This window comes from Rhipicephalus microplus, chromosome X (genome assembly GCF_043290135.1).
Source record: "Rhipicephalus microplus isolate Deutch F79 chromosome X, USDA_Rmic, whole genome shotgun sequence".
In the NCBI taxonomy this organism is placed as follows: Eukaryota; Metazoa; Arthropoda; class Arachnida; order Ixodida; family Ixodidae; genus Rhipicephalus; species Rhipicephalus microplus.
The window spans coordinates 176,106,157-176,134,105 of NC_134710.1; the positions used below are offsets into that span (position 1 = coordinate 176,106,157).

Below are 27,949 nucleotides of genomic sequence, written 5' to 3' on the forward strand. Positions count from 1 at the left end.
AATATATTGGGCGTGTGGTATAAGTCCAAGTAGCTAAAACAGATAAATAAAGAAACAACAGAAATGCGCTGAAAAGTTTCATTATTCATGCGCAGTGATAGGAAAAAAAATATTTCAAGCAGTTGGCAGCTGTAGCAAATGCAGTTACAGCAGCGTCTGGTAACGTTTAACCTGGTTGCATATAACCTTGTAGTGGTTGACGTGTGCTAGATGTATTGTAGATCTATCTGCTTTTTACCAGTAACATCGCTTGGAAGGTTGCACCATTTGTTGTGCCAAATCTGGATTCTGAGACAGATAAGATGAACAACCCTGCTCTTTTCTTTCACACAACAACGTACGAAAAAAAAAAACATTTAATGCAAAATATTTATTGTAAGACTTATACTTCCCAGCTTTCAGGCACTAGAAAGCCTTCATGCGCATGCCCCCGCAAGACGGAGGTGCACACATGAAGGCTATCTATCAGGCACAATTTAGGCACATTAAATAATGAAAAGCAATAGTGCCACGAAGAGGAATCATTTGGGTAGCTGGCTAGCGGCGCCGCTGTCCAAAAGCCAGACGACATCGCCTTCGGTAGGCTCAACCAGAGATGCTGGAAGGCGCGGCTCCCCTTCCATTGGGTGAAGCACTTTCTGAAAGTTCAAGAAATCCATAGTAAGTCACGGGAGTGGACACTCCTGATACGCTCAGAAATTATTTGTGGGTTTTAGAATATTACTCTTACACAATTAACAAAAATCACCACATCTACTTCTAAAAGGGCACTTGGTAAGGCGAGAAAAAGTGCAAGAACAGAAAACATGGGTTGTGACGCTCCCTGAAGCCTACACACAGCTCATTGCGACGTCTCTGATAGCCCCACCCACGTATTATGAGTAAAAATTAATTCCATGACATTTTAGGAGAGCGAGACCTAATGATGAGCTCCGTGAACCTTTTAGCAGTCAACATGGCAAAAATGCGAGACGTTGCACGAATGTGCTTGAGCTCAAAAATTCTCTATACATAACTTTTCAAGCGTCACTTAATGTATAATCACAAATTATCGACTATATATATATATATATTATGCTTGTGCAAATAGTGAAATTTAGGTTTGAAGTGAATTCAAAGCAAATAGTGATCTTGGTCGAATAATTTCGTATATATAACATATAAAGAAAAATAGGCACAATTATAATGATCTAACCTGCACAATAATTCTTAAAAGTTTAAATAAGGCATCTATGCAAATGCCTTTATATATGTGTGTGTGTGTGTGTGTGTGTGTGTGTGTGTGTGTGTGTGTGTGTGTGTGTGTGTGTGTGTGTGTGTGTGTGTGTGTGTGTGTGTGTGTGTGTGTGTGTGTGTGTGTGTGTGTGTGTGTGTGTGTGCGCGCGTGCGTGTGTGTGTGTGTGTGTGTGTAGAGAATACTCAAGGGCCCATTTTTCCGTGTTTCACACAATATTAATGAGATGTAACAGACAATAATGCCAAAGAAAGCACAGGAGAAGTTATTAATATTATATTAAGAGTTATTGGTGCAAGGTCATCTAAGGCCTAAGAGCACCAGTATAAGGGTTGTTTCATTTCAGGTTATTAGTCTAAAGATTAAAACAAATTATGTGTAAAAAATATCTATGAAATATTTAAAACAGTATATTTAAAAGGAACGTCACTTCGTTAAAGGCCTTCATTTCGTTGGCTGGAGTCTGATGATAAATGAGTCAGCAAGGTCCAAGACTCTCAAAGCTAAAGTCCTTGCCTTAGCAAGAACTGTAAAGGCTCAGACATACTTGTGTTTTTTGCACCAGGCTGTACCTCACACTTGAGGCCCAGCCTGGTGGCTAGGATGGAATGATATCGTTATTAAAAATTTGACTTTCCCAAGATAATGAAGAAGTCTCTTAAAGTCAAACACTGCATCGAGTGATAAAAACAGGGTGGGATGAAGTGGAATATGATACCAGTAGAGCTCCCTAAAATGAGTCAGTCGCACTTGGTGAAGCGCAGGGCATTGAATGAGAACATGCAAAATGGTTAGGCTCTCTCCACAGTGTATACATGTAGGTGGATCAAAACCTGTCAAAAGGTGCGTATGTGTGGCATAAGTATGACCTATTCTGAGCTGTGTTAGAGTGACTTCAGTGAATCTGTTGAGTTTTTGTGGGATAACTTTCCTTAGTTAGGGTTTCACTAGGTGGAGTTCGTTGTTGACCTGTTTGTCCCATTCATCTTGCCAGAGGTTGTGTAGCCCTCTACGTACAACAGGGTTTGGATCCACAGCCGGAACGGTGGTTATATCTATGGCTTGCCGATGAGCGGCTTCTCGTGCATTCTTGTCTACTATTTCACTGCCCACAATCCCAGAATGACCTGGCACCCAGCAAATAACAATAGAAAGTTTTAGGTTATAGGCTGCATGGATTTCATTTAGGAGCTTGTTAAAAGCGGGGTTCTTGCTGTGCTTGCCACAAGACAGGGCGCTGTGACAACACTGAAGGAATCGGAGTACGCTATAGACTTTGGTATCTTGTGTTGTATAATAAGCAGGATACCATAGACTTCCTCCGTGAAAGTGCTGGTATGTGTACGCATGGTTCTGATGTGTCGGAGAAGTTTTGTCTGTAGGCTGTACAGGATACTACATATGTTCGAGACTTTGAGCCAAGAATGCGGCTGAAATATATTTATGTTCAAGGGCCAAGAAATTTTGCTCAGTTAAAGCACTTGAACAATTTTTCTTTTTAAGGTCTTTGTAGGACCAGTCCCAAGTGACCAGACACTGCTTCCAGGGAGGAATGCGTTCAGCATGGTCGCTTTTCTGTGAATCATTGAAACAAATCCAAGTTTTTCTGCTGCAGGTCTTATTGCCAACAAAACCAGTGGGGCTAGAAGGACAGTTTGCATATAACTGAGTAGTGGACAGATCATTCATAAGTGCTTTGCATGGGTGCTGCTTCAGGGATATGATTTTAACTGCATAGGTGACTTCTAGATATGTGCACTGATAGTCCGGCAGCCACTGATCTGACTCTGCATGAAGGCTTTGGATAGGGCTGATACGGAATGCACCAAATGCCAGCCGTATACCAAAGTGGTATACAAGGTCCTATAGTTTGAGTGCTGTTCTTAAAGCTGACTGATATACTATGCATGACAAAACCAGGCTTCTAAACAGAGATATGAGAGAGCGCCCCATGACTAATGCGATAAAATCTTCAAAAGGTTCATGGTCTTAAGACATTTCAACTTCAGCTGTTTTATGTGCTGGATGAAGGTGAGTTTAGCATCAAAAATTATGCCGAGAAATTTTTGTTCTTTTGCGATGACTACGTTTTGTACATTCATTAGTATGCAGGGGTCAGGATGTACACCTCTTCGTCTGGAGAAAGGCACACTAGTAGTCTTGTCAGTGTTAAACTTAAAACCATTCTCATCAGCCTATTTCGCAAGGCGGTTAACACCTAACTGTATTTGGCGTTGGCACGCAGTCAAGTTACACGATTTGAAACTGATTTGGATGTCATCCACATAAACGGAGTACAATATTGCAGGTGGAGTAACAGAGTGAAGAGAGTTCATTTCAACTATAAAAAGCGTGCAGCTTAATACTCCGCCCTGTAGCACTCTATGTTCTTGAAGAAACGTGCACGATAGCACACTGCCTATTTTTACACAAAACTTCCTTTCAGACAGGTAATCTCTTAAGACAGTAATCAATTTGCCGCATATTCCAAAGGACGATAAGTCTTGCAGGATTCTGTATCGCCAGGCAGTATCATATGCCTTCTCAAGATAAAAAAAAAAACAGAAAGACAGTATTGGTTGTGTACAAATGCGTCACGTATATATGACTCGAGGAGGACAAGATTGTCAGTAGTGGATCTAGTTGTACGGAAGCCAGACTGGCACGGATCCTTTATACCTTTGATTGATTGATGATTGATATGTGGGGTTTAACGTCCCAAAACCACCATATGATTATGAGAGACGCCGTAGTGGAGGGCTCCGGAAATTTCGACCATCTGGGGTTCTTTAACGTGCACCCAAATCTGAGCACACGGGCCTACAACATTTCTGCCTCCATCAGAAATGCAGCCGCCCCAGCCGGGATCCGACAATGTACCTTTATATTCTAAGAAATAGACCAAACGGCGGTTAATCATTTTTTCAAACACTTTGAATAGGCAGCCTGTAAGTGCGACAGGCCTGTAACTATTTAACAAACAGGGATCTTTTCCCTGTTTAAGGATTGGTAGCACTATTGCCTTTTTCCAAGCAGAGGGTATTTCGCTAGTATTTAAAATCGTGTTTTAAAGTGCTAAAAGGCACTTAAGGATTTCATCAGGGAGATTTTTGATCATTTCATAGGTAATTGTATCAGAACCAGGGACAGAACTTCTACAGGAACCAAGGGCAAGTTCCAGTTAAGGTGATGTTAGGGGTTTATTGTATCCTTCTGATGCAGGCTTGTTCAGGTGCAGAGGTATACTTTCAGCTATGCTTTTGTGGCGTAAGAATGTAGCGCTATACTTTTCTGAGCTTGATATTTTCTCGGTGTGTTTGTCAAGAGCCTTTGCCGATTCTTGTATTGTACCACCGCAGTAATTCACCAAGGGGAAGAGATTTGGGCGTAGTCCTTTCAGTTTATGCACCCTATTATACACCTTGCTGCTGTCTGTGTAGGAGTTTATTGAGGATATAGTGTGTCCAGCTTTCCGGTTAGGCTATACCGCAAATATGCATGCCATTCACTTTGCAACTTCTGAAGTTTATCAAGTTTTCTATTGTTGGGTAGTGAAAAAAAGTACTTCATGCTTTGTTTTGCTGTTTTTTAGCAAGTACACACTCACAACTGCACCATGGCTTTACGTTGACCTTATTACTGCTAGACTACGAAATGTATTTTTTAGTATAAGTGAGGACATATTAGGAGATATAGTTGGCCACCATTTTTACGTCCAAATGATCCACCTCTTCGAGGCCTTATAGCTCTCTAAATTTCGCCCCGTTTGCACCATGAAAGTTCCCCTTTTTAGGGTAAAATGCTCGGTCATCCCGTTGTCTTGTTCCTAAAAGAGCCGGAAAATGGTCACTCTCATATGGATTGTTAATAACTTTCCAATTTAGGTAAAATAGGAGTGATGGTGACCCAATGGCTAAATCTATGCATGAATATGTATTACGTGTGGTACTCTAGTATGTTGCCTGCCTTATTGAACAGACAGGCTCCAGATGAGAGAAGAAAGTTTCCATGATAATAAGGGTTGCAGCGCAAGCACGAAGGTGCTAGATGAAACGAGAAATGAAAGGCGAGGCAAGGAAAGCAAAGAGGACAACACTTTTCCGTTGCACGACCTCTCGCATCACATCTGGTATCACCCCATAGCAAACTGTGAGCATTAAAATCTGCAATTAACACATACGGTTCGGGCACCTGATCAATCAGCTTTTTGAACTCTATTTTATTGGACAGTTCATCGGGGGGGGGGGGGGGGGGGGGTATGTAGATAGAGCAGATAGTTATCAAATGATTGAATAAATTAGGGCGAACAGCCACAACCTCAAGAAAGCTTTGTAGCACAATATGCTGGCATGCTACACTCCTTTGTGCAATTATTGCCACACCTCTTGACGAGGAATGGCCACCATTTTGATCTTTACGAAAAACCACATATTGATTTAAGAAATTCATGTGAGTTGACTTTAAGTGAGCTTCTTGAACACAGAACACTTTTGGCTGATAGTCTTTAGCAAGTTTTTTTATATAATCTAGGTTATTGAATAGGCCCCTGGCATTCCAATATAAAGCATTCCATATGGCATTCTATATGTGTTAAAGGAAGGTAACCCTTCAGGTTACCGACCCCTTTGGCAGCGCGGTTATGGGATGTTTCCCTTTCTTATTGCTCTCAAAAGAGCGCCGATCTTCGGGCGTCGACGACACTGGTGTTCGTCCATCGATTTCCATAGCTTCTCTTAGGCTCTGGAAGGTCGAGGACCGGGCACAAAGACTTGCGTCACTGCCCTTGGGATTCGATTCAGCTTCGGGGCCTCTTGAGCCGAAGCCTGCAGACTCGCCTTCGATGTTGGTGGCGTGGCTCTAGCAGCAGGCACCTTAGGGGTGAATGAAGTAACTGCTGGGCCACTGTTGGTGACCGCAGTAGACTGCCGAAGTATTTGTGGCACTACTCCCTTTTGCGCCACCTCGTCAAAACTGGTGTGATCAAGGTGTGACAGACGGTTTCTTGCTTCACGATATTGTCACAATGCAGAAACAGCAGCAGTTGAATACAGGACAGCTCACTTTAATTGTACCAGAACACTGCCAAACCGATCGGATGAGAACCTCGTCTTTCTCTCTCGCTGCTTGTGCTCTTTGTTGTTCTCTTGGTGCTGCATATTCAATGCGGCATTTGCCCCCCTCCAGAGAGCAGCGTTCCGATGCTCTTTTACATAATACGGTGCAGTAGATATATGGTGCAAATCAGTCCGAACAATAGGGCTTCATTCGCACAACGTGCACGATTTCTGGTTTTTGCTGGTGAGTTGTCGAGGGGCTGTCAGGAACGACCACGTAATTAACGTCACTCAGACGTTGTACAACTGTGTAGGGGCCAAAAAAACCTCTTCAGCAATTTTTCAGACAGTCCCCAGCGGCGGCGGAAAGAACTCCATACCCACACTAGGGTGGCTAGAATGGGGAGGTGTGATGAGCGCGGCGCTTTTCGCTTGCCGGAAAAGGCCCTTCGGCGCGCCGATGCCGCTAGAGGCACGGATGCCAGCGACGTGGATACTGAGCGGCGCATTTCGCAAGGTTTGCCTTGGGTGCGCTGCTTTTTTTTTTTTTTTTAGAGGCGGTAGCTGCTTTACAAGTACTTCATCAATCGGCAATTGCGCTGGGTTTCTCTGAAATGCCTGAAGGTGTCAACGACAAAAAAAAAAAATTAGATCTAGCGTTGCTGCGTTACGCTTGTCCACAAAACTTCATGCTTCAGCTCAGCCTCTTGAAGAGACCCAGGGGTGGCAACGCGGATCACTTAGTGGAGGAGTCTCTCTGTCTGTAGAAACAATGCTGAATGAGATAGAATAAAATGAGGAAGACTATGAAAGACTTCTATCTGATGCACTAGCAGTGTCTGTCGCCCATGAATTGTACACCGCTGAGCGGCGGATGGTCGCCCTGTATATTATGTGGCAAGCTATGCTGTGAGAAATTTGGTACTTCGTAATAATCGTGATGAGTGCAAGATTGCCCGCCTTCTTTCCAGTGTTGGTTGTTACGCGTTATAAGTAACACCGTTACTGGTATAGCAGGTTACTTCAGGAATTAGTATTTGATGCATTCGTTATACATGTAGAAGTAGAGCTGCTGCTTAAATTGTGCGAGTTGTAGTTGTCAGCAAGTCGTTCCTGCAGTACGGTAGCACTATTTATCAGTTCTGTTTCCAAAATAAAATTTGCTTCTGCTGATAGTACAGGTCACGGAGCATTAAGTTTGCAGTACCTAGAAAAGCAAGACTCACGTTCCCATAAACAGTTGCGATTCTAGCAGGCCCTGTGTAGGTTAAAGGAGCAAAAATTATTTACACTGCAAATATTTTACACTGCAAATACCTGCGATTATGGTCCGCAAGCAGATGCAAGCTGCCAGAATTACTGTAGTTTTTTTTTTTTAAGGTCAGTGATCATATCTCTTCGGAGAGGGTTGCTGGTGAAATAATATTTCGACTTTCTGTGGCAATGAGAAACGGATTTAACATGTGCCATGACGTTATAAGCCATCACGTGCAACTTTCCGGTGCACATTAGGCCACTGTGTTCTACGTCTGGCATCTTGTGCAAAATATGCTAGTTTAATTCACCTAAATTAGCTATAGTTCTTTTGGTCACAGACTTCATTTCTTTTCTTTCGATAAATCGAGGAGCACGAGACTAAAAGCTCGAGGGATTAACAAAGTACTGACCCAGTCACAAGTTGGCAAAGCAACAATACACGACAGACATTCATACACATAGAATAAAAAATAAGCATTACAAGTATAAAATGACACCAAGTACGAATACAAAAGTTATGAAACAGAGCTCCACAAATAAAGAGTGGGGGAATACATATGTATCATGACGTGGCATGAACATGAAAAGCAAAAATCAATAAGTAGAGTGACCGAAATTCCGGGAGATGTACTATTCGGGAAAGTGAATGAGCAGGGCGAAGCATCTGATGTGACTATTTTGATTACTTAAAATTACATACATCTACAATGCCCTAGTTGGGCATTATTTGTAAGGAAATAATTACACATAATATTATAATGAAGTGTCACAAATCATCAGGATCAAAGCTATAAAATGGTACATAGAGACATCACAGTAAAAGATACAATACAGTAATACAAATTATTAAAAAATGCACAAGACAGCCAATTGTAGCGACATTTCTTGCAATATTTAAATAGATTCATAGGAAGTTCTCAATGACAGAAGAAAGGACGAAGTATCAAATTCTTCGTGGTTTAAGGTGGTTAATAGGTAAGGTAGCCTGTAGGACAATGTTCATCTTAGATACTTCTAGGAGTAGGTAAAATCCACGTTTAATTCTTCGTGCCTAGTGAGACAAACACTTGGGTTTACGTTCATCTTAGCAAGATTAATTATGGTACTAGAACCATGTTTAATGAATGCTTTATGTCATGTCAAATATAAATACAAGGTTTATTAAAATGATATTCTGGCTCCTGCAGTGCAGACGCATTGATTCAAACTTCTGATCTTGGAGTATAATCAATAAAAAACCCCAGGTGGTCGCAATTTCCGGAGCCCTCCACGACGGCGTCTCTCATAATCATATGGTGGTTTTGGGACATTAAACCCCACATATTAATCATGGAGTATAATCGAAAAAGACGTACGTTATTTTTATTTCGGTGACAGTAATCAGTTGCCTTTCTGGTAGGGAACTTAGGATGGTAACGCGAATATTTATTGTTAGCGTAGCGAGTAAGCTGTCTGGTTACTTTTTTTTTGGTAAGGTATACAACACCACTTCTTTCTAAAGTAAATGCGCCAAGAAATCTCCTAGTCCAGGCAGAAGTGGTATCTCAGCGGAGCTTTGCAGATCGGTCGAATTCTCTTGGTGCAATGTTATTGACTCACTTGATCCCACTTCTTTTTTAAAAAGCGTAAACCAACCATAATAATAAAAAAGCAAATAGTAAAGCTATGAGTGTTTTAGTGCATGAACACCTGACATGCATAAAAATAAAGTGTTTTTGTAAAAACTGCTCGTAGGTCTGCTGATGAAAACATGGGTATTGCACTATTTGTGTGTAACTGTGTAACTGTGATTGATTGATTGATATTGCCACCTACTTCTAATAGTGGTTTGTATGCCAAGGCGAAGGCTCACACGACTAAAAAGAAAGAAGTGCGCGTGGGCCCCGCTCTGGCAAACAAGCCCAACCGACGCGCTTGGTTAAGGCCCTGTTGCTCAGACGTCAATAAACCTTGTCGACACCCCTGGAGCGACGTGACAATTGGTGGAGGTGCTTGGTAGCCCGTCACGGATGTTTCAGACCCCTCCTGGAAGCGGCACCACAAGCCCAGTGCGAGTCAACACTCCCGTTCATCGTACAAGCCGCAGGATCAGGGGATTGCCACCCGAAGCTGACCCTACAGTATGATTAGCACGTCCGTTCAAACCACTTTAACAGGTACGGAAAACCCCACGGTGACTCGGTACACCCTCGAAAGTCCACAGGTTCCGACACCGTTTCATGGCACCGAGCTCGAAGACGTCGAGGACTGGTTGGTCGACTTCGAGCGAGCGGAGCGAGCGAAGTCGACCTCGTTCGAGCGAAGTCGACCTCGTTCGAGCGAAGTCGACCTCGTTCGAGCGAAGTCGACCTCGTTCGAGCGAAGTCGAGGCTCGTTCGTCGAGCGAACGAGCGCTCGCTCCGCTCGACGAACGAGCGGAGCGAGCGATCTAGGCCCACATCCAGATGCCCAATGAAACTGTCATGACCAATGTGGAAGATATGACGCGCCTGTTCCGACATGCTGATCCGAATAAGACAGAGGAAAAGAAGTTGCATCACTTGATGCGGGAAGTTAAGGAGCAGCTTTTCACTAGCCTTGTACGGAGCCCTCCGAACATGGTCGCCAAGTTTTTGTCCGAAGCCGTCACGATGAAAAAGATGCTTCAGCATCGATCCACACTGTATGAGCGGCAAGTGAACACGTCCACTGCTCAAGTTCTCATGACTATTGGGAGCAACACCGAGTGTCTGCACGACCTTATCCGCTCTATAGTACGCGAGGAGCTGCAAAAGGCTGCCGCGCCACCACTACCTACGGTGAGTTCCATTGCAAGCACCGTCAAGGACGAGCTGCATCATGCCGTTCGTGACTCTGTGAGTCTGGATAACGCCACACCCGCCCCGGCTGACTACCACCGTGCGACCTATGCGGAAACCTTGAAGCGCCCAGCTTCCGCTTCCCCGCTATTTGTTCAGGCACCTCCTACGGTTTCACTTCAGTCGGCACAGCCTTTATGGTACTACGAGAACACACGCACGCCTCCACACCTCGTTTACGCCAGCCCTGTACATCTTGCAGAACAGCCAGCACACTACCTTGATGTAAGACGCGCTTCGCCTCTAAAATCTGATGTTTGGCGCACTCCTGATCGCCGACCTCTGTGCTTCCACTGCGGTGAGGCGGACCATTTGTACCGCCAGTGTCCATACCGGCGCCTCGGGCTGCGCGACTTTTCAGTATATTCAGCGCCTCCTCGGTATGGCCAGCGACCCCGGGACATTGAGGACTACCTAGCTCAACAGCGCATGCCACCACCTTCTGGACGGCAGTCGCGCTCACCGTCGCCGAGGCGCTTTTCGTCTTCACCCCAGCGACATGCTGGCGCACGGTCCCCCAGTCCCCGCCGGGTAAACTAACGCAAGCGACCCTTGGAGGCGAGGTCGCTGGCAGTCGACGTGCTGAAGACCTCCGATCGACGCTAACAGGAAAGGGTGTAGATTCGACTGAGCGATATGTGCGGCTTTTTCTGAATATACCGGTGCTGATGGGACGGCTATGCAGTAGGTGCTTTAGTTGATACCGGGGCTGACTATTCGATACTAAGCGGGAAATTAACCCGACTACTAAAGAAAATAACCACGCCCTGGCATGGCTCCGTGATTCGAACGGCTGGTGGCCACACTGTCTCTCCGCTTGGAACCTGCACAAGTAGAGTTTGGGTCTGCGGTTATACTTTTGTAGCAAGTTCCCTTGTGCTCCGTGAATGTTCACGCGACGTTATTCTTGGTGTTGACTTGCTGCAGGAGTATGGAGCTGTCATTGATCTTTAAGAGAATCGCATCACCTTCTCAGCCGACCGAGCAATCGACAAGCAGGACGACCAACAACAAGGCCGACGTTCTTCGTGTTTCTGCTGAAAGAACAACGCTTCCCCCAAGAGCCAGTGTTATAGTAGACGTCACATGCTGTGGATTGCAAAATGGTAAAGCGATTGCAGAAAGTAATTTTGAACACCTGCTGACTCAAGGTGTTTGTGTGGCTGGGAGTATCATACATCTACGCGATGGCCGATCTCAACTGCTTGTTACAAATTTCAGCAACGAACACAGACACCTTTTCCGTGGCACTTCGTTAGCGTTTGCAGATGAATTAGGAACCGTTCCCATCTGCTTCTCGTCGGACGCAGTGGAGGCCGCCGATACGTCTCTAAACAATATCGATATTAATTCTAACCTCCCACCAGAAAACCAGACAGCACTGCGAAAACTCTTGCTTTAATTCAAGTCATGCTTCGCCACTTCCTCTAAGGTGCACCAGACTTCGATCACTAGGCACAGAATCATCACTCACGACGACGCACGCCCAGTACACCAACAGCCTTACCGCGTGTCAGCGAAGGAAAGAGAAGCCATTCGTACGCAAGTTCGAGAAAACCTTGACGACGGCATCATCAAGCCTTCCAACAGTGCGTGGTCCTCTCCGGTCGTCTTAGTCAAGAAGAAAGACGGAATACTACGTTTTTGCGATGATTACCGGAAGCTGAACAGCGTGACTAAAAAGGACGTGTACCCACTGCCATGCATCGACGACTCGTTAGACAGATTATGCCGCGCCCACTATTTTTCCTCTTTGGATTTGAAAAGCGGGTACTGGCAGATTGAGGTTGACGAGCAAGACCGCGAGAAAATGGCCTTTATGACCCCTGATGGCCAGCAAGAATTTCGAGCCCTTCCTTTTGGTTTGTGCTCAGCGCCCGCAACTTTCCAGCGAATGATGGACACTGTGCTTACTGGTCTGAAGTGGCAAACTTGTCTCGTATACCTTGATGAAGTTGTCGTTTTTTCTGAAACCTTCCAGCAACATCTTCACCGCCTCAGGAGTGTGCTATAGGCTATTCAATCAGCAGATCTTACACTCAAACCGCAGAAGTGTCACTTTGGTTGTGAAGAGCTCAAATTCCTTGGCCATGTAGTCAACGCGAAAGGAGTCTGACCCGACCCCGACAAACTTGCCGCTGTAGCAGCGTTTCCGCATCCTACAGACAAAAAGGCTGTTCGGCGCTTTCTGGGCTTGTGTGCCTACTATCGCCTATTTATTGAAGGGTTTTCGAAGATAGCGGAACCCTTGACTCGCTTTACATGCGACCACACACCATTTGTATGGGCTACCGAGCAACAGGCTGCTTTTGCCGAGCTACGACAGCGGATGCAGTCAGCCCCTGTTCTTGCACATTTTGATGATGATGCTGACACAGAGGTGCACACTGACGCCAGTAACATTGGTCTCGGCGCAGTGCTCGTCTAGCATCAACACGGCGAAGAACGAGTCATAGCCTATGCCAGCCACTCACTGTCCTGTACCGAGGTGAATTACACGACCACAGAGAAAGAGTGTCTCGCAGTAGTGTGGGCGATCACCAAGTTTCGCCCGTACCTCTATGGTCGTCCATTTAAAGTGGTGATGGATCACCATGCCCTCTGCTGGTTGGTAAACATACGTGATCCCTCTGGACGACTGACCTGATGGAGCTTGCGTCTACAGGAATTTGATGTGACAATCGTATATAAGTCTGGACGGAAGCATGAAGACGCTGATACACTGTCGCGTGCACCCATACCTTGAGTCATTCAAGAAGAAGAAGACGATGACGGTTTTTTGGGCGCCCTTAGCTCATCTGACTTGAGCAGACGTCAGCGAGAGGATGAAGAGATTCGAACGCTCATCGACTATCTGGAGGGTCATAGCGCCGTTATACCTCGCCATCTATCTCGCGTCGTGACGTCTTTCTGCCTCCGAGATAATGTCCTACGAGCCGCGCTTGCCTCCTCGTCGTTCCGAAGGACATGCGGGACGAAGTCGTCTCCGCGTGTCATGACTAGCCCACATTTGGTCATCTAGGTTACTCGCGAACGCTCGCCAGAGTAAGTGAGGCGTACTACTGGCCCGGACTTTCGGCAAGCGTGAAGCAGTACGTCAAAAGCTGTCGTGAATGCCAGCGTCGAAAGTCGCCACCAAGCAAGCCGGCTGGATTACTTCAGCCAATTGATCCACCCCACAAGCCATTTGACCAAGTCGGCATGGACATTCTTGGCCCATTTCCTTTATCGTCCGACAGCAACAAATGGGTCATTGTTGCAACTGACTATTTAACCCGCTATGCTGAGACACAGGCGATACCACGAGCCACGTCTTCTGAGGTAGCACAGTTCTTCATGTGCCACATTGTTCTGCGCCACGGTGCTCCATCTACAGTGATAACCGACAAAGGAACATCGTTCACTGCACAGCTTATTGATGAAGTTTTTCGACTAAGTAACACTCGGCATCGAACGACGACTGCTTACCATCCGCAGAGAAACGGCTTAACCAAGCGACTAAATAAGACATTCACAAACATGATGTCCATGTACATCGACGTCCAACACAAAACATGGGATTTCATTTTGCCTTATATGACGTTCGCTTATAACACCGCCGTTCAGAAAACAACCCAATTTACACCGTTCCGCCTTCTCTACGGCCCCGAAGTTCAGACGATGCTGGATGCGATGCTTCCTTGTGAAGACACCGATCAATTAACAACTGACGCAGAAAAATTTACAGAGCGTGCCGAGGAAACTCGCCAGCTCGCCTGGCTACACATTGGTCAGCAGCAACAGGTTGATGCATGACGTTACAATGTGCGTCACAATGACGTATCTTACAGTACGGGAGACCAAGTTTGGGTTTGGACTGCTGTTCGTCGCCGTGGCCTCTCCGAAAAGTTGCTCAGCAGATACTTCGGTCCGTATAAAGTATTACACTGCGTGAGTGACGCAAACTACGAAGTTGTTTCGGACGCTAAGTCGTCACGATGGGTACAACGAAGACAACCGACCTCTGACATAGTTCACGTGGTGCGCATGAAGCCTTATTTTGTGCGTTCCTAAAAGACCGCTTTTCTTGTGTTTTTTTTATTTGTGCTCCGACAATTGCCTCAACATTGGTGAACTTATCGCGTGTAACATTTGATTATTGGTGCCCTTTTTCATTGTTTAAGCTACTTTGTTTTGTTTTGTTTGCAATAACTTTACAGCATCAAGACGATGCTCTTTTTTTTGTTGTTGTTGAGAAGGAATATTGCCACCTACTTCTAGTAGTGGGTCGTATGCCAAGGCGAAGGCTCACACCACTAAAAAGAAAGAAGTGTGAGTGCCCCCCCCCCCTCCCCCCGGCAAACAAAACCAACCGACGCGCTTGGTTAGAGCCCTGTTGCTCAGACGTCACTAAACTTTGTCGACACCCCTGCACCGACGTGACAATATGTAGGGTTTAACGTCCCTAAACGATCATATGGTTATGAGAGACGCCGTAGTGGACGACTCCAGAAATTTCAATCACTTGGGTTTCTTTAACATGCACCCAAATCTGAGAATGAGCAACTGTACGCCACTAAAACTGTTACATTCAGTGGCCAATAATGAACGCTAAGTGAGTATTCAAGTTGCGGCTTGTGCAAGATTATGCATTCAAAACAGCAAAACGGCGCTCTGATACTAAAGTTTCCACTCGTGGTTGAATGAATTTAGTGTGTTCAAATTAATACGAAACCTTACAGTGATTAACATCTCTCGGCGTATCTGCAGCTCCGTCACGAATAACCGCAATATCATTACACGCCAACTCCAACGATTTTTCGAGGTCAATGAATCTGAATGAAATTCGCCGGGTACGTTCCTTTCCACATTCCTATCATTTATACCAATTTACAGGCTTGAGAGATACGCTGATTGTTTGCAAATTAATGTCAAAGATTTCCTCGCAAAGCTCACATCGTTTGCCAGAATTATTGGCAACACTGTCTGGGTGAAGTCATGTTTGGCATGTCAACGGAAGTGACGCAGCTGATGCGAACGCCACTTTGGTCGCTACAGCGTTTATTGTGGTGGCCACAAGGCAACGGCGGAAGTGTTTGAAACGGGTATTGCAGAGAAAAGCTTCCTTCCGGAGTGGTGTTTGGCCGGTGCTTCACTCGTCTGGCTTTCACAGTTTTCACTCTACGGGCCGGTGGGACCAGTATACGGCCTACGGCTCTTACCAAACAGTACGTCATATGTAGAAAGGGCGCCCGGTCGGGTCTCATTTTTGCACCGTTTTGCTTATTAAAATCATTTGCGAATCTTCTGAGCATTTCAGCTATTGGTCTCGTGACAAGAGTGTCTCAGGAACATAAAAACACCATTACCTTGACATGGTCGAAAAATCGCCAGAGTTGACCTTTAAGTCCACGAAAGTTGGCTTCGAGTCTTGCTTGTGGGCCTTTTTAAGAATGGTTTTCAGAGATGAGACTATAAAGGGCTTAAGTGCCATCACAGTGGAGAAATATGAGAGGTGGCTCAACTGCGCCCGCCCAAGCATACCGGTTTTGCGTGCGCTTCGAGCAGTTTCCGATGGATGGCGCGCGTGCATGGGGGCCATCCGTCAGCACAACACATAGGGCCCAACGCTGTAAATACTCGCTCTGTTAAGCAATGTAAGCTCATAAAATTATCTTTACGTGCATTATTGCACGTCGTTTATAAATTTTAGCAACGTTTTTCTGTGCGCAAATGTTCTAAGTACTTATCTTCAGTGGCTTTGGCGACCTTGGGAGCTGACGCAACTGTTATAGCAGCCAGCCGGCGCGATTCTAATGACGTCTACCTCTTCTAGTTACTTTGCAATTTGATAGCGGGAACCCTGTGTGGCATAATGAAAGAGCCTGTGGCGTAATAAACGACACCTAGACACTAGTGGATGGCACCTCTCGCAAAAATAGCCCTTTTCTTCACTGATTGACTTCGGCCGAAAGCAAGTCAGGAGGCTAATTGCTAGTTAATTAAAGTTTTAATTGGTCGCGTCTGCATTCCACCACTCAGTAAAGCAATGTAGGCACGAAATTCGCAGAATGAGTTTCCTCATCGAGGAACAATTTTACGGTTTGTCACTTCTTGGGAATGCACCTTGGAATGCGCCTTGCCATATCTGGCGCTTTTTGGAATGCGCCAGATATGGAATGTGCCAGATTTAAATAGCTAATTGCACCGGCTTCGTATAGGAAGCCTACAGGCACTCTTTGAAAGCAAGCAAAACAAGTCTCTTGTTTTGCGAATGAGCTTCCTCTGGTCCTGACTGCGCTTTTGCAGATTCTATGTCGATGCCTGCCTGGACTGCAGGCATCTCATCGCAACTCATGTGACAGTTCGGCGGGTCGTCGTCGTTGTTGCTGACGCTAGAAGGGGCGCCTTTTCGCTTCGCTGGCACCAAAAGCTCTTTCAGCGGGCCGCTTCCGAGTCGTCGATCTCTTCGAGAAGTAGGGCGGGCAATCCGGAAATACCGTGGGAACAGCGTCACACGCCAGGGATGCTCGTCGTGGCACGCTCATCAGTACATTACCGTTGTAGTGGGCAGTCCACGTCTTAGTCACGAGATGCGACTCGAAATGTCTCTTGCAAACACAGTCTGTTGGTTGTAGAGGGAATATTTCCTCAGTATGGCACGTCGCCAGAGCTTGAGACGCTTGTCGTCTTTCGGGGCAGAAAACAGCGAGTACTTCTCCTGACACGACTTGTAGCCGGTCGTGCAACGCGGGACGAAGCACTTTTTTCCCATCAGAGGTTTACAAAACAATTCACACCGCAAGAAACCGTGCAAACGCTACACATGTCTACGTGTTCACCACATAAAACTGCGGGAACGATGGCCCCTGAACATACAGCGCCGTCTCTCGGAGAGAGGGCGAAACGCACGCAAATAGTCAGCGCGCGCTGAGTACGGCGATGCACCGCTGTTCACACACTTCTCCTATTCCTCCACCGTGAGTGCCATGTACTGCCCTACACTTGCTCAATCAAAACGGTTTTACCAAAAGACGGGTCACGACCACACAGCATGAGAGCAATTTTTGTGGAGAGCAGCGCGTGCCGTCTCGTTTGTCTCCTCCGCAAAGTTACCCGCGCCGGTGCGTGCAGCGCCCCAAGCGGCATCGGCGAACTTTGGGGACCGGTTTCAGCGGCCGCTTTTCACACGTCCCCATTCTAGCCACCCTACCCACACTTTCTTGCCGGGCCGATAGATGACACGTCGGTGTCGCAGATTATAACGTTGGGCATCGTAATTTTGCTGCTGGGCGATTTGGACGCGTGCAAGCTGCCTCGCTTGTTATGCTCATTGGGCAAAAGATGCAGTGTCCAAATCGATGTCATTGCAGTCATGCAGTAACATGGCGTCAAGCATCGTCATCAACTCACGGCCATGAAGGAGACAACGGCGTTCTTCGTGTAGTTTCTTGCTGCGCTGTATTATAGGCGAACATGATGTACGGTAGAATGTCGTCCCAGTTCTTCTGATCCACGTCAACGTACGTACTCAACATTTCGGCAATAGTCTTGTTAAGGCGCTCTGCTAAGACCTTCGTTTGTTGATAATAAGAAGTGGTTTTCCGATGGGCTGTTCCACTGAGCTGAAGCACTGTCTTCAGGAGCGCGGCCGTAAAAGCGGTACCTCGATCCGTTATTATGATTGTCGGAGCGCCGTGCTTCAGGACGGATTCATTTGGTTTCTGAATCCGTGACTCGAGGAGACACTGTGCGATTTCTCGTCTTTGGGTGCTCGTGAAAGTAACGAAGAACTTCTGCCGGAACTCGTCCCAAGATGACCATGTGCAATTCGTAAACCATGTTCCGGCTCCGTCTTGAAGCGGAAAATACACGTAGCCCAGTTTCTGTGTGGTGTTCTACCCGATAACGTTCGCTGTGTGCTCAAATTTGTCGAGCTAGTCATGTGTGTCCATATGTGTTTCCGTGGAAGTCAAGCGGCAGTCGAGGGTCCAAAACAGTCAGCTATTGTCATGCTTGGGCTGAACATATTGGGGCTAGTGCTTCCAGGCACCGTCATGCTTTCTGGTACGGTCACGCTTTCCAGCAATGAACTGAACTCCGAGCTGAGGCCTAACAGGCGGCAGCTGCTGCGGTGAACGGGGGTGTTGATGCGCAGAAGTATTTCTGGGCTAGATGCAGGGCTGTTGTCAGGTGTCCCGAACATGTACCCAGCATCTCCACCAGTGTCACAATGTAGAAACAGCAGCAGTTGAATACAGGACAATTCACTTTAATTGTACCAGAACACTGCCAAACTGATAGGATGAGAACATCTTTCTCTCTCGCTGCGCGTGCTCTTCGTTGTTCTCTTGGTGTTGCATATTCAATGCGGCAATATGTTGTTGTTTTTTTTTACTTTTAGTGAGATAATCTCTTTTTCGATCTTCCATTTAGGACATGTTTTAGAGTAGGCTGGATGACTTTCATCACAGTTCACACAATGTGGAAGCGAGTCGCAAGCGTCGTAAGCGTGTTCGCTGGAGCTGCATTCAGTACATGTCTGTTGTCCCCGACATGCCTGCGATCCATGCACGTACCACGGGCACATATAGCACCGCCGAGAATTCGGAATGCACGGCCTCACGTGAAGTTTGATGTAGTCTGCATCTAGTGTGGTAGGAAGCACACAGCTGTCAAAGGTTAGTATTATGTGCTTAATGCGGATCTGCTCATTGTTTCAGCGAATCAAGATTGTTTCAACGTTTATAACATTTTGATTTTGGAGACCATCAAGAAGTTTTTCATCACTAAGGTGCAAGAAGCCATCTTCCGATATTACACCACGGCTCATGTTCATTGTTCTATATGCAGACACTGTGACTAGTACGCCACCAATACATTTCACATTATTCATTTTCTCAAATTGGTCTTTGTCCTTAAGTTCAAGTAGCAAATCACCCCTAGTCATTTTCGTGGCCTTGTAGCCTGGTGCGATGGTGTTCCCAAGGCATTTTGTCACCAGGAAAGGAGACAATTTTCAAGCAGTTAGGTTGCCCTCACTATGAATCACGTGATATTTTGGAAAGATGTCATTGCTTTTCAGAAAAAAATGAAAGGCTTCGGTGCGCCCTCTTTTCTGAGGGCGATCAAGAAGAGAAGAAGCTTGTTAAGACATAAGAGTAGTGTGTGTGTTCGGTGACAGCGCCAACCGCCCCCCACAGAGCCCAACAAGGGGACGCGGCAAGACATGAAACCAGTCTGCACAATGCCAGCTGTACGCTATCACTATAACCAAATATAGCATACCCAAGGTTTGATACCTATGCGGCATCAACCCTTGCCGCCAGAAAAGAATGTAGTAAATGGAAAAGACAGAATAGATTTAAAGAGGAGAAAAGACAAAGATGTAGGGAGAGAGAGATAGGAAAAGGAGACTACCGATTTCCCCTGGGTGGGTCAGCCCAGGGGTGAAGTCTACGTGAAGCAGGGGCCGAAGGGGTGTGTTGCCTCTGCAGGGGGGCCTTAAAGGTCCAATCACCCGGCGTTGGCTCAACCCCAAGGATCCCCTTTTCCCCGGATACAGCTCAGCCACACACGGCTAGGCGTGGGTAGAGCTTCATTGATAGAGCTTTAGGCTGTCTGCAAACAACTTTGGCAGATTGTCAACTTACCGGAGAAGAGTGAGTGGTTAGGATTTTTTGGGCACCTGCTAATGTAGAGCTCGATCATGCATTGACGGAGGGTGGTGGAGCTTAGCCCTATTTACCTATTTTCAGTAAAACAGACTGCATTATGAATAACTTAAGCAGAGTCAGAAGAACAGCGCTAACAAAAAGGGTATCATTTAACTGCCTGTAAAAGATCCCTTCAAACAGTGCTATTTTGGTGTAAATTATTCGGTAATAGATCTTGACTGCAAACACAAATAGAAAAAGAAATGTTGCAGAGACCCTGGTTATACCTCCTGAGAGCAAGAAATGTTAGTTTCGAGTCTAGTATTATTGCCTAAAAGTAATGTTCTCTGTTTGCTACCATTTGTTGAAGCAATTATGCTGTGTGCTATGTCTATGAATTGACAAACTAGAATCAGTCACTACTCCACTGATCCCTGGGAAAAGAATGGCTCTTATCAGTATTTATCTGAACCTATTCACACTAGCCGATTTGGAGGCCTTATTTGTGCCTAGACAGAGGTGAACCTACAGTTCACAGATTGTGAGACTATAACCTTAAAGGCACACGAATGAGCAAATTAATTCCTCCTGTGTTCATAAATTATCCTTCCACAATACTAAATGCACAACTCTTTGAGCTAGGAGATGCTTGGAAAGCCGAAAAATGTGCAAAGATACAGGTGGCTATGGCTCCTTGAACATTTCATGTGGACTTTGCATATTGGCACAAATTTTGATGACACCTGCTAGCCTTGCTTGGCAAATGTGTGTGTGTCAACAGCTTTCCCTAATATAGAACTTGCCACAAGAAAGTGAAACGTTTTAAAGTATACCCCCTTGACAGTGGCGATGACTGAACGACCTCTGAAAAGAACAGGGGTTACCAAGAACAGCTCCAACAGCCATCTCGCAACTCACTGCTAAAGGTGCGAAAGAACTCCACAATATGAGCTGTGCACTGTCATATCAAGCAACCATAATCAATCCGCAGGACTCACAATAGCAGCCGAATTGACTTGGGGATGCTCATGATCCTGAGTTAGTACAGCTACATTGATATTACTCCAGAAGTGTAGCTCTGAGAAAGAGCTACACTTCTGGTGTGCCCAGAAAGCGAATCCTACAGAAAAATTATGTTCATATCCAATTCTGCTGTTACATATCTTGACAGTAAAGGCCCCGAAAAATATCCTAACTTGATTTCCAGTTGATAAATGAGCCCTTAAAGGGATTCAGAAAAGTTTTTGTAGTAAAGCTTGCTGGGCAAGTTGGTGAGTCATGATGGCAGGCACAGCACAAACGTAAAGCACGGGACGAAGGCAGGCATATGACGACACATGCACTGACTTCGTGCTCGTGTCATCACATGTGTTCCTTCTCCATCCCATGTTTATTTATTTATTTATTTAAAATACCTTACAGGCCCTTGTTGCAGGGCATTGTGTAAGGGGGGTTACAAAGGGTGAGTGTCGCGACAAAACCGTAAGGAAACATCAAACTTGGAAAGAACTCAACAAAAAATAACGCGTTATATGTCACTAAAGAGAAAATGTACAAAAAGTCATTTGAAGTTACACATCGGAACATTGCTGGTGGGAGGAGAACAAATATCCGCAATACACTTACTAAAAAACACCTAGCACACACGTAGCCAAAAATATTTTAGAGCAGCGCGCAGAAAGCAATTTGTTCTTGTTTAAGAAATACAGGATAATAAAGGGCGATAAGAGAGTTTTTCTCGTATGTATAAGAACATTATAAAGTAGGAAAATGCAGGCGGTCACAAAGTGAAAAAAAAAAAAAAAAACGCGTGCTCTTTACTGAACGAACACAAGGCCCTAAGCTGTAAGCGGGAGGAAATGGAAAAAAAACGAATGAATATAATTACACTGGAACGATACAGGAGGTGCAACAAATACTTGTAAAAAGGGACCAATCGAAGTGTCTATGACTGAAAGAAAGAGTGAAGAAGTTGTCTGAATTTTTCGGGGTCTGATTGATATACAATGTCATTCGAGAGATCATTCCACAAGCGGATGACGCGAGGAAGAGCCGATGAGTTAAAGGCGTCCGTTTACCCATATAATCGCGTGAAACTTAAGTTATTATGCAGCCTACGAGATGTAACGCAAGGTTTATCAAGTTGGAATGGGAATGGTTTGTTACTGTAAACATACTTATGGAAGAGGCATAGGAGAGAAATATCCCGCCGAGTACTCAACAGTTGAAGAGAAAGGCAAAGTTTAATTTTCGTTATGCTGCTATTGTAGTCGTAATTTCGTGAGATGAATCGGGCTGCCCTATTTTGAATAGCTTCAAGCATGATGATTAAGTAATTTTGGTATGGGGACCAGATCGATGCGGCGAATTCAAGTTGTGGTCGAACGAAGGTCTGATAAGCTAGCTGCCGAACATGGGATGGGCAGCTATGCAAGTTGCGGCGTAAGTAACCCAATGATTTTGAAGCTTTCGCACAAATGGTGGTGATATGGTGTGACAAAGAAAGATTTGGTGTGAAATGAATACCGAGGTACTTGTAGGATGATGCGTACGACAGAGGGTAGTCATCAATTATGTACGAATGGCTAGAAATATGTTGCTTGCGTGTAAAACACATAATTTTGCACTTCTGCTTGTTTAGCGACATAAGCCATTTTTTGCACCAATCATTAATCTTGTTGAGGTCATTTTGCAGTGTTAGGTGATCATCGGTACAGGTTATTGAGCGATATATAATGCAATCATCGGCGAAAATTCGCATGCGAGATGAGGTGCTGATTGGCAAATCGTTAATATAAATTAAGAACAGCAGGGGGCCGAGGACGCACCCCTGCGGTACACCTGAGGTTACGTGGGAAAGAGGGGATTGGATATTGTTTATTACCGTGAACTGCTGGCGGAGTGAAAGAAAGTTTCGAAGCCAAGATAAAGTGAGCGAATCTAATCGGAGTGAAGATAATTTAGAAATCAGACGACAGTGGGGTACGCGATCAAATGCTGTGTTTTATGTACTATCAGCTTCAAATGAAACCCGAACAGTGGCAAGCTTTTACGATAGTGTAGTGCGTGCCGTCTAGTTATCACAATTGAGAAGAGCGCGCATCCTGTTCGGCAGCTTTCCCCATATATGCGTGCCTGTTCGTAGTAATAAGTGGACGGCGCTAACTATAGCATCGCGAAGGCTTGCCGCTGTTGGGGTTTCATTTGAGGCTGATAGTACGTGCTGTGCCTACCATCATGTTTTTGTGGTGCATTTAGTTTTTGTCCTGGCAAAACCAAGTCTCCTAGTCAGAATTGCGACGTCACATTGATCAAGATGGTTCATCCCACTAACAATACCTGCGACATATAGATATTTGGTAAAGCAACACTACATCAACCCATATATAGCGTCAGCATTGCAACGTGTGTGGGCTCCAACTAAGTAACTCAAAATGCATTGAATATATATACAGTGGATATATATGTATATAAAAAAAGAAGAATGAAATGAGATTACAAGCTCCGGTCACTCTTTTAAATTCAAAAATAAGGACAACAGAATAACTCACAGCTACAGTGGCAGCCTTTTCAACACCAGCAATTGGAAATATAGCCAGCTTTGTAGAATTGATGACTGGGTAAGTGAGAGTCACTCTGCATGGAGGAGGCTTTGGAGAATCTGTTATGTCAGCCACCCACTTGGTTTTCTCCTAGAAAAATTCCATCCTTTATTAAAATAAAGGCTCGTCTGTGCATCACAATATGCAAAGAAAACGGTGTTTTAAATTTATTCATTTATTTAAAAATGCTGTAGGCCCTATTTGAGACCAAGCAGGAGTGGGTACATAAATGTCAGTGGCTGTACCAGAAATGGATTATAAAAATATACACACATATATAATACAAGGCACTAAAGATACAAAAATTCTCAATATCAATGAAACACATAATTACAATTCATTAACAATGATATGTTACAAGACACAAAGGTACAAAAAAAGAGCTCAGCATTTATAAGGAACCTAATTAATATATAGTGGCATTTAAAAATCAAGTGAAAGTTCGTTGGGGAGAGAAGGGACATTGTGTGTGTGTGTGTGTGCGTGTGTGCGTGTGTGTGTGTGTGTGTGTGTGTGTGTGTGTGTGTGTGTGTGTGTGTGTGTGTGTGTGTGTGTGTGTGTGTGTGTGTGTGTGTGTGTGTGTGTGTGTGTGTGTGTGTGTGTGTATATATATATATATATTGTAGTGACAAATACGGGCTCTAAGAACGACGAAGAAGACTTTTGTTGTGGCGGAGGCTCGTGCTGCTGCAGCTGCTGCTGAAACCGCTGGTTCATGTCTCGGTGCTGTTAGGCCCAATAAACGGTTGCTCAACCCCGGCGTGCGTCTAGCAGTATTCTTACATTTGGTGGAGGTGCTGGTTGTCTCAAACTGGAACTCCGTTCCCGGACTCTACCTCCACCCCTCGCCTCGTCAATGCTAGACAACATGACCCAGCCCCCTGCAGTGATAATCCCATCTGTCACCTATTCCGGAATGCCACGACAGCGAGATCCAGTGATTTTCAACGCGACCGACGACCAAGACACCGAAGACTGGCTGTCGCAGTATGAAGCGGTAAGCGCCCACCATAAGTGGGATGACACAGACAAGCTCGCTTACCTCAATTTCTATCTCGCGGGTGTTGCAGAACTGTGGTTTAACAACCACAAAGCGGAAATACCCTCTTGGCCTACCTTCAAGACGCGCTTCGCAGAAGTCTCTGGCCCACCCGCTGTTCGCAAGCTACGCGCCGAATAGCGCCTGCGCTGCCGCGCACAGCGCTCAGGCAAGACCTTTACCTTGTATATTGAGGATGTTTTGGACCTTTGCCGTCGTATCGATTCAGAAATGTCTGACACTGACAAAATACGGCACATCATGAAAGGTATCGAGGACGATGCCTTTCACATGCTCGTTGCGAAAAGCGCGCAAACCGTCGCCTAGCTTATTCAGCACTGTCAGAGTTTCGACGAGCTGCGGAGAGAGCGGATTTCTACTCGACGTCCAAACCTCGACACGACCTCTACATCTGGGTTAACCATTGGCGCCGTTTTCTCCGAACAAACCACGTTAATGCAGCAAATCCAGCAGTTTGTCCGAGAAGAAGTTTCGCGCCAATTGTCTCTTGTGCCGTACGTCCCGACCAGTGAGCACATGCTGACCCCAACGCTCAGCAAGGCAATCGAAGAGCAAGTTTCTGACGCCCTGTCTCCCACATACAATCCTCCGCCTATCTCCGCCCCTCTCACTTGCGCTGAGGCCGCCAGGCGATCGCCGCCGTCGCTACCAACTGTCACGGATCTTGCTAGACAGCCCCGTCCCCTCAACGCAGCAAGTCCTCCTACCCGTCGCCTCCCACCTCCCGCAGCCGAAGATGATATCGTGTGAACATGGGGAAAACACAACGAATTCGACTACATACAAAATATTTTGGATGACCAGTCGAGCTGTGCACGCCACAGAAGGTTGGATGTGATGCCCAGTGGCCGTGCGGAGAGAGACATCGGAAAGCGGCAGCGTAAGCTTCTTCAACTTGCGGCACAGTTCACCACTTAACATGGACACGGCAGCACCAGTATCAACGAGCGCTTTCGCAGGTACACCATCAATATGCACAGTTATTTCCTTGTATATATATATATATATATATATATATATATATATATATATATATATATATATATATATATATATATATATATATATAAATAGATGAAATAGATGATCAGAGTTTCTTCCGGCTACCGTAATAAAAGTTATAAACTTCAAGAATAGTGCAGTATAGGAAACAAAACAATAAAATATTTATTTAATCCTAACAGTTTCGGCTGGTGGACCAGCCTTCTTCGGAGGATGTAAGTGAAATTTCACTTACATCCTCCGAAGAAGGCTGGTCCACCAGCCGAAACTGTTAGAATTAAATAAATAATTTATTGTTTTGTTTCCTATACTGCACTATTCTCGAAGTTTATATATATATAACCAGCCGCTTCCTGCTCACGACTGGTTATTTTTCACCCACTTTTCTTTCTTTTTATTTACATTACATTTGTTCTAATAATTTTCCCTATACATTCCTTGGCATTATTCTCTGTTAGATCTCATATATATATATATATATATATATATATATATATATATATATATATAATGCCAAGGAATGTATAGGGGAAGTTATTAGAACCAATGTAATGTAACTAAGAAGAAAGAAAAGTGGGTGAATAAATAACTTGCCGTGAGCAGGAATTGAACCTACGACCTTCGAATAACGCGTTCGATGCTCTAACCTACGGCACGTTATTCGAAGGTCGTAGGTTCGATTCCTGCTCACTGCAAGTTTTTTCACCCACTTTTCTTTCTTCTTACTTACATTACATTGGTTCTAATAACTTCCCCTATACATTCCTTGGCATTATTGTCTGTTAGATCTCATTAATATTGTGTCAAAACACGGAAAAACGAGCACTTAGGTATACACCTCTCTCACTTATATATATATCTGTGTGTGTGTGTGTGTGGAGAGAGAAAGAGAGAGAGAGAGAGAGAACAAAAACGGGTTTAGCCTTTAAGCATCAAGCGTTTGTTTGCTTTTTGAAGTCCTGCAAAATGCTGCCAGGAATATGTAACCAATGCCCCGCCACGGTGGTCTAGTGGCTCGGCTGCTGACCCGCAGGTCGCGGGATCAAATCCCGGCTGTGGCGGCTGCATTTCAGATGGAGGCGGAAATGTTGTAGGCCCGTGTACTCAGATTTGGGTGCACGTTAAAGAACCCCAGGTGGTCTAAATTTCCGGAGCCCTCCACTACGGCGTCTCTCATAATCATATAGTGGTTTTGGGACGTTAAAACCCAGAAATCAATCAATCAATATGTAATAAAATATTATACATCCATCTACGTTAGCTCCCGGAACTTACAACAATAAAAGACGGCCCCGTATACCCCGAATTCGATAAAAGCCGGTGGCAGTGAAAAGTCTCATTTACGGCATCATAAAATGAGGCGGCTTACAATTTTCGAGAACAAGCCTACAGCAGTGAGCAACAAAAATTGTTCAGGGAGAGAATCTTGCCGCCCACCTCAAGCAGCTTGTGTCCAGGAAACAGGGAACAAGTATGTCCATCCGGGCCCATTCCCAACAGCAACAGGTCGAACTTGGGGACAGTCTTGAAGTATTCCTTCAGCTTTTCGGAGTACTTCTGAGCCGCTTCAGATGCTGACAAATAAATGGTAAATAACATTAGCAAAAAACCCCAAACTCAACGAAAGTTGCGCGGAATGAACTGATGGCCTTACGCGGCAGTGATGTGTTGACGAGCACAAATTGTTCCTCTGTCAAACACAGCTTCGGTGCAAGCAGTGCTTTGTAGCTGCCGTAAGTATTCTCAGCATCTTCAATCGGAACAAGCCTTTCGTCGCAGAAGAAAAACCGCCACTTCTTCCAAACCGTTTTGACACCTGGAAGTACTTGCGCGAGCATGCCAGGCATGCTACCACCTGAAGAGTACAAGTGGCACAGTAAGCGAACAGTTAACACGGCGTACGAGTTCAGCTTCTGAGCTTAGTGAAGCTGGACGACACTTACCAGAAACACCGACTTTAAGGAACTCATTTCCCGACGAAACGAAGGTATCGGCAACTTCTTGAATCAAATCTTTGAGACGGGAATGCAGATCTGCTTTGTCCGCCACTACAATAACTTTTCGCGTCATGAGGATAGGTGCCTGACGATTACGAGTGTCAGTGAGCGATGTTGGAAATAAAAAGACACGAAGTAAAGACCCTGGTAACTTCAACGACAACGAGGTCAACAAGGAAACTTTCAAGCACAAAGCGGCAAGGCAGACCGGCGGAAATAGAGACAAACCAAAAAAGGCGCTGCGGCGGAA

General features: G+C 45.3%; 1 protein-coding gene and 1 long non-coding RNA gene across 2 annotated transcripts in view; one reads left to right on the top strand and one right to left on the bottom strand.

Moving 5' to 3' along the window:
- Positions 1 to 27,949, top strand: part of LOC119177210 (uncharacterized) — a 183,129-nt gene that overhangs the window by 25,738 nt on the left and 129,442 nt on the right. The window lies entirely within an intron of this gene.
- Pgls (6-phosphogluconolactonase) lies at positions 356 to 27,931 on the bottom strand. The gene is made up of 5 exons (XM_037428625.2): positions 27,646 to 27,931; positions 27,357 to 27,557; positions 27,140 to 27,276; positions 23,590 to 23,730; positions 356 to 638 (listed from the first exon to the last, which is right to left on the bottom strand). Exons 1-5 carry the CDS (start codon positions 27,770 to 27,772, stop codon positions 522 to 524), a joined length of 723 nt encoding a protein of 240 aa, XP_037284522.1. The 5' UTR covers positions 27,773 to 27,931; the 3' UTR covers positions 356 to 521.